This window comes from Balaenoptera physalus, assembly GCF_965194825.1.
Source record: "Balaenoptera physalus genome assembly, chromosome: 4".
Lineage (NCBI taxonomy): Eukaryota > Metazoa > Chordata > Mammalia > Artiodactyla > Balaenopteridae > Balaenoptera > Balaenoptera physalus.
Window position 1 is genome coordinate 119,928,069 of NC_138891.1, and position 7,295 is coordinate 119,935,363.

At 38.0% G+C, this 7,295-nt stretch overlaps 1 protein-coding gene across 5 annotated transcripts in view; it reads right to left on the reverse strand.

Moving 5' to 3' along the window:
* Window positions 1-4,485, reverse strand: part of LOC309660083 (uncharacterized protein) — a gene marked incomplete at its 5' end in the record, with an annotated part of 664,039 nt that extends 659,554 nt beyond the window's left edge. For all 5 annotated transcript variants that reach the window (XR_014263120.1, XM_082460620.1, XM_082460619.1 and 2 more), the window contains one exon: window positions 4,388-4,485. Coding sequence is in view for 4 of the 5 variants with exons in the window: in XM_082460620.1 (XP_082316746.1) it covers window positions 4,388-4,485 (98 nt within the window). The remainder of the gene's footprint in view (window positions 1-4,387) is intronic.
* Window positions 4,486-7,295: the final 2,810 nt, after the last annotated feature.

Below are 7,295 nucleotides of genomic sequence, written 5' to 3' on the forward strand. Positions count from 1 at the left end.
CCTTCAGTAGTTGTGGCACACGGGCTTAGTTGCTCCACGGCATGTGCGATCTTCCCGGACCAGGGCTCGAAACTGTGTCCCCTGCATTGGCAGGTGGATTCTTAACCACTGCGCCACCAGGGAAGTCCTAAGTAGCAGTATTTTTTAAAGTTCCCCAGATGCTTCTAATATGCACCCAGAGTTGAGAACAACTGATATAATCCTATTCCTTCATGTTGCTGATGATGCAAACATGGGATGTGAAGTCACTTGGGTGGGTGGGCAGGGGACACACTGAGAATCACCAAGGTTTCTCAACATACCATGTAGTTCTCTTTTTGTTACATCATACTCAATTAAGAACAAATTATTTCTGTAAAGATGAGGAGATAAATCCTGTAAAGTCTAATGAAACAGTGTGATTCATTATAGAAGGAATGATGAGGAAGTCAACAGATCTAGAAGAAACTGCTTACTTAAGATGACCACTCTGGGTAAGATCAGCTGGCCTGAAAATAAAGCAACCACAAGCTGTGTATGGTGGCACCTCAAAATAGGCATAGTGAGAAGTAATGGGAAGAAGAAATAAAAAAGATTTCTATTGCCAGGTAAAGGAGGAATCTGTGCAGGAAGTAGCTTGGCTGAATGAAGAGAGCTAGTTAAAATCTGAGATTTGTTTCTAAATCAGACAAAGCTGGACTATTTAGCAACTTTATTTACTTGTAATTTCTTCCCTGTATAAATCTTACACTGGTCATGAGCATGGATTGAAGGCACCCTTCAAGCCTTATCCCTGAGAAAGAAAAGAGAAAAGAGAACTCCCTGGTTCACAGGAACTGAGAATGGAAATTACACTGGAGCAAGAGGCCAAATTTTTCTCAGATTTACCTTGCATATTTAGAATATTTAAAAAATTAAATTGGGGATGACAATGAGAAAGGTCAGTTAATATTTATTGGCAGAGGAGCAAGAGACAAAGGAAATTTTGTTGCTGCCTTGTTTTCCTAGCAACAGGTCTAGTCTCTTCGCCCTCCCTCCAACTCTATTTTCAGATGGACTTTAGGTTCCACAACTTAGAGAAATATAGTCTTATCCGGGATAAAAACTCCTTGCCTTAAAAATAAAAATAAAACAAACAAACAAAAACTGCTTGCCTTATTATTTGACTTCTATTTTCACATAGCAATCATTTTATACTACTTCTCAACGTTTAACATACAGATTAATCCTTCAATACATAGTCCTCTACCTCACTTTACGACCCTCATCATGTAGCAACTAACATAATTTTGTGACATACTTTCAGAATAGATTTCTTAGCTTCCTGTTTTTATACACACACATACACATAAATTTCCATTTTTCATTTCAAGTTGAATTTTGTGCCTAAGGATACATGGTAAAAGCTCCTATCCACCACCCAGTCTCTTTTCTATCAGTTTTTTTTTTTTTTAATTCAAATGGTTCTAATTTCAAAATAAATCTGACTCAGGTTTAGTCAGGAAAACTCACCCACAAAACCCATTCCTTCACATTTTCCTCTTAATCCAAAATTCTTACATTTTCTAAATGTAATGTAATTCTAAATGATAAAATTTTGGTCACTTGAACTACTGCTAAAGGTATTCACTGTTAGCTATTATATATTTCAAATTGTTGTAGAAAGAAGAGCTTCTAACAGGAGATGAAAAACCAAGCATTTCATAGATAAGTCAACTACAGAAATAAAGGGTTTGTGGAGACATAACACCCAGCTGAGTGCATGTCAATTATTTGTCCACACAAACACATAATCTCCTAAATGCTCAATTTTTTAGAAGTAAACTATTTAAAGACCATTTTATTTTCAGCATTTCAAACCCTGACCTGGCATTTAGGACTGCGTCATTGATTTCTTGAGTGACCTTTGGCAAACCATGTAACTTTTTTTTATTCTAAATCTTCGGGGGTTATTTCAAAACAAGCTTTGAAATCACTGGCATACACAGTCTATCTTTAATCTTTAGGATTCTTGCTGTGCTCTAAAAAGATTTCTCTTGATTCATTCTGATTCATGGCACAATTAAATGTTGTCTCAGATCTTTGGAGGAGTTGGGGTAGGGGGTTGTAGAATTTAGTGCTTCAGATAGTTGCATGAGCATCTTTTTTTTTAATCTGTATATAATTGTATTTTTTTCTTTTTTTTTTATTGAAGTATAGTTGACTCACAACGTTGTGTTAGTTTCAGGTGTACAGCAAAGTGACTCTGTTTTATATGTGTGTGTATATATGTGTATATATATATATATATACATATTCTTTCTCAGATTCTTTTCCCTTATAGGTTATTACAAAATACTGAGTATAGTTCCCTTTGCCAAACAGTAGGTCCTTTTTGGTTATCTATTTCATATATAGTAATATGTATATGTTAATCCCAAACATCAGTTTTGAAAAGAATTTGTATCTGTTGTATATAAAAATATAAATTGCATTAAACGTTTCCCTGCCTTCTTAAGCAGAGTGTGCTGAATATGATTTAATGTTTTATTGATGACTCAGCCCCGTGATAAACGTCTCTTATTATCATGGTGAGCTGTGACTCAGTGATGTGTGACACAACCACCAAGTAACTGAGTGTAATGAAAGTCTACTTACCTGTGCAAATTTCAGAAAAAATAAGCAGTAAGAGATTGTTTGCTTTCTAACTACTCATTTCACCCCTGAACGCTGACTTTAGGCAGGATATCGGCAAAGTAGAGCATTCTAGAGCAGTTAGGTTGGTAAATGGTCTTGAAATAAGGTCCAGTCAGGGAAATGACTGAAAGAATTAGAGAGGCTTCACTTACAAAGAGAAAACTTAGAGAAGATAAATATTGAAACGTCAGTAGTGTTGTCTTGTGAAAATGCCTTAGATATAAATCGTAAATACCAAAAGCAGAGAACCAGGACCAACAGGTAAAAATTATTTTGGGGAAGTGGATTTTGACTCAGTATAAGAGGAACCCATCTTTGCAATTCACTTTGGTTCACAATTTATATGCAAGATCCGATTTAGCTTCACAGGTAATGGAAAGATGAGCAAACCAAAGTCCAGGCCTCCCAAAAAGAGATATTAACCTACTGCAGCTGGAACGTGGCATGTGTGGGGCAGAAAGCAAGAGAGTTGGAAAAGTAGATGGAACCTGACCATGGCGGGCCTGGAAATCTAAGTTGAGGATATTACATTGTTTTAAACAGGCAATTGGGAGTGATAAAGCATTTTTAAATTCTTTTCAACTCAAATTTTAATTAGAAAAATAATTTTTTAAAGTAAATCAAATTTATTGTTAAAAAAACAGAGATATCAAAATATATTACATACAAGGTGAAAGGTCACCCCCAAACCCAATTCCCAGACGTATCCATGAACAATTTAGCTTGTATCTTTACTTAACCTTTTTGTGGCTCAGGTTCCTCACCTATAATAACAGATAATAATAGTGCTTACCTAACAGAGGTGTTATGAGAATTAAATAATAATTCCTAAATCCATGAAAGCAGGGATTTTGTCTTGTTCAAGGCTTCTAAACCTCTGCACTGTTGACATTTTAGGTTGAATAATTCTTTGCTCTGGGGAGCTGTCTTGTGCATTGTAGGATATGTAACAGCATCCCTTGGCTTCTATTCACTAGGTAGCAACTCCCATATATGCAAACTCTTGTGATAACAAAAAATGTTTCCAGACATGGCTAAGTGTCTCCTGGGGGGCAAAATCACCCCAGGTTGAGAATCACTGATCTCATTTACTGTTGAATGCCTATCATTTAGCACAGCATGTAATAAATATTTGTTGAATTGAATGAAAAGAATTAATACACGTAAAGCTCCTTGAACATAGGAAGCACGCACATAGAAAGCCCTCAGTGTTAGCAGTGTTAGCTTTTTTAATTATACTAGTTTCCTGTAGGACTATACCATATATAACTATCTCCACATAAATGGAATCATATGTACTTCACTGTAACTTACAATTTTTCACTAACAATATATCTTAGACATCTTTTTATGTCATTACACATAGATGTAGCTCTATCTCAATCATCTTCTGTGGAATCATAGTATTCTAGTGTGTGGAGTATGTCCCATCATATTGATTCATTTATCCAATTCACTATTGATGTATATTTAGGTTAATTATTGCTATTATAAACAATGCTACAAAGAACATTTTCCATCAAGAATTTTTGACAAAGTAATGACACAATCAGAGCTACACAATGTATTACATTCTAATTTCAAAGATTCTGTATTTAGGGGTCTCCAAAGAAACAGAACCAATAGGAGATAGATAGATGATAGATAGATAGATAGATAGATAGATAGATAGATAGATAGATAGATGATAGACAGATAGGCATAAAACGATTTATTTTAACAATTGGCTCACATGATTATGGAGACAGGCAAGTCCAAAATCTGCAGGGTGGGCCAGCAGGCTAGAGACGCGGAGAGGAGCCAATGTTGTAGTTCACTTCTAAAAGCCATCTCCTATGGATGGAAATTCCTTGGCAGTCCAGTGGTTAGGACTCTGCACTTCCACTGCAGGGGCCATGGGTCAAATCCCTAGTCGGGAAACTAAGATTCCGCATGAAATGCAGTGTGGCCAAAGGAAAAAAAAATGGTTTAAAAGCCATCTCCTGTGGAATTCCCTCTGTCTCAGGGGAGCTCAGTCTTTTCTTCTAATCAGGCCTTCAACTGATTAGATGAGGCCCGCACCCAAAATATGGAAGGCAATCTGCTTCACTCAAAGTCCACCAATTTAAGTGTTAATCCATCCAACAGAGACATCCAGAATGATGTTTGATGACACATCTGGGCACCACAGCCCAGCCAAGCTGACACATAAAATTAATCATTACCATATTCCTGGTCAACTATAGAGAATCTCACCAGTAGTGACACATTAACAGAGGCTGTCTAACCATCTGAGAGGGAAACTGTAAAGATGAACCATGTGCTGACTGGGAGGCTGGCCTGGATGACTTCTGTGTTCTTTGGGGTTCTGAGTCTGGACTGTAGTGATGATGCCCCCTGGGGAGAGTGATGCCTGCCTTTCCCCCCACCCCGCCCCCCGTCATCGTGGCAGTAGACTAGTGTATTCTTGTGGTTTATGTGCCAACTGCTTAGAATTCTTCTGTCTTCTCGGGGCTGTCAGGCAGTCAACTGTCACTTCTTGATGTTATTGCTGTATCTGCCTCAAGCAGCTAATAATGGATGTGAAAGCCCTTTGTATAATTGTTAATGCCAAGGAAATGTGCAGCAATGCACTGCTCTAGTCTCCTGTGGGCTACATAAACCCAGATAACTACGCTTATTGTATAATTATGTCTAAAATTTAAGTAAATAAACAATGAGTGAGGGCCTAAGTGGTTTTTTATGACTGACTTAATGCATGAATCTTGTAACATCTATTTATATGCAGTGAGACTTGGGGGATTATCCTAGTTTCCCATCTGGGTTTTAGATATGTGAGATGAGTAGGTGAGGTAGTTTTACATGGATGCCATGTTGTCCTAAATTACCCATCATTTCTGCCTAAACTGTCTGTGGAACAAGGCACCAATTAAACAGATAAATACGTTAAATAAGCACACAAATAATAATTCTCCAGTCTCAATAAGTACTCCTCTACTCATAAATTGAAAAATTAATAGTCTCTGCTTCGCTGCTTAGTATGAAGTTCCTTTACGTTCAAATTAGGTTCATGTTGATGAAATAAGGTTAGAAATTCAGAGAAGGGAAGAAATCTACTATTTAAAAATGTACCACTGTTTATGTTTAGCTACCACTTTTTAGCACCTAGGTATTAAAATATATAATGATTAGGAGTTAAGGGTATTCCATAATGTCATCATTCTTTTACTTCAAGAGGCCCATCATTAACCTTTCCATTAATTCTATATCTTTTAGATCTTCTTAAATCAACACCTACTCTAAATTACTACTCAAATTAAACCCTAATTTTACATCTGCAGTCTCTCTCTTCTAGTCTGAAAAGCCTACCAGCTCTTCTGTCTAGTCCTCATTTCTACTTCACCCCAGAATCTGGCTCGAAGCCTGGACTTTCACGAATCCAGTTGCTGGCAAGCAAATCCTCTACCAAACATCTCTCTCACATGTCTGTGTATTAAAAATAGCTCTTATGACCCACTAATGCTTCTTACTCACACAAAAGTGCAGCTCCAGACCCCAGGGATGGCAGAGTGGAAGAGGGCAGTGTGTGAAGAAGGGGAGCACCAATATTCAGAAGTAATTTTCTAAACTTTCATATTGATGTTGAACTTGTCCCTGGTATTTCCATCAGGAAACATATTTGCAAGTGATTTTATGTGGACATTTTTTTTTAACTCACTTTCTTGGGGAGGCACATTTTCTTAAGTGTCTGGGATGGCTAATTTGACACTGCCACGTTTATCTATGGGTCACACTGTTTAGACTAACATTATACCTTTGAATTCAGTCATTCCTTCATTCAGGAAACACTACTGAACACTTTCTATGATGGGCAGGGCTGCCATGTTCCCCAACTCCAGAAAGCACTATTTTCATTATATTCCCTGGAGTTGAGCTCTATAGGGCATTCCTTGCAGTTGCATATTTACCAAAGAGAATTTTAAAAGTATGAATGACACAGTCACATAGCCTGGGCCCTCTGGGAATGATCAATAAACATTTTTCAACATAAGTAGATTATTGTGCATTGTGTTATTCATACATTCCTGCTGGTTATTCATTAATGAATAGCCCAGGCTTATGTTTTTCTTGGCCTCCATCTGGTGGCTCTCTCTCTATCCCTGACATGAAAGTACACTTAGTAATCAACGTAAGCACAAAACAGACAGACATTCGAAACCAACTATGAACTAGGCAATAAAAACACTAGTTTCATTAAAAGTTTCTGTCTTGGACTTCCCTGGTGGCACACTTAAGAATCCGCCTGCCAATGCAGGGGACACGGGTTCGAGCCCTGGTCCAAGAAGATCCCACATGCCGCGGAGCAACTAAGCCCGTGCGCCACAACTACTGAGCCTGCGCTCTAGAGCCCGCAAGCCACAACTACTGAGCCCGCGTGCCACAACTACTGAAGCCCGCACGCTAGAGCCCGTGCTCCGCAACAAGAGAAGCCACCGCAATGAGAAGCCCACACACCGCAGCGAAGAGTAGCCCCTGCTCACCACAACTAGAGAAAGCCGGCACCAGCAAAAAAGACCCAATGCAGCCAAACATAAATAAATTTAAAAAAAAAAAAGTTTCTGTCTTGTAAAATGTTGATAACATTTATTAACCCGTGGAAT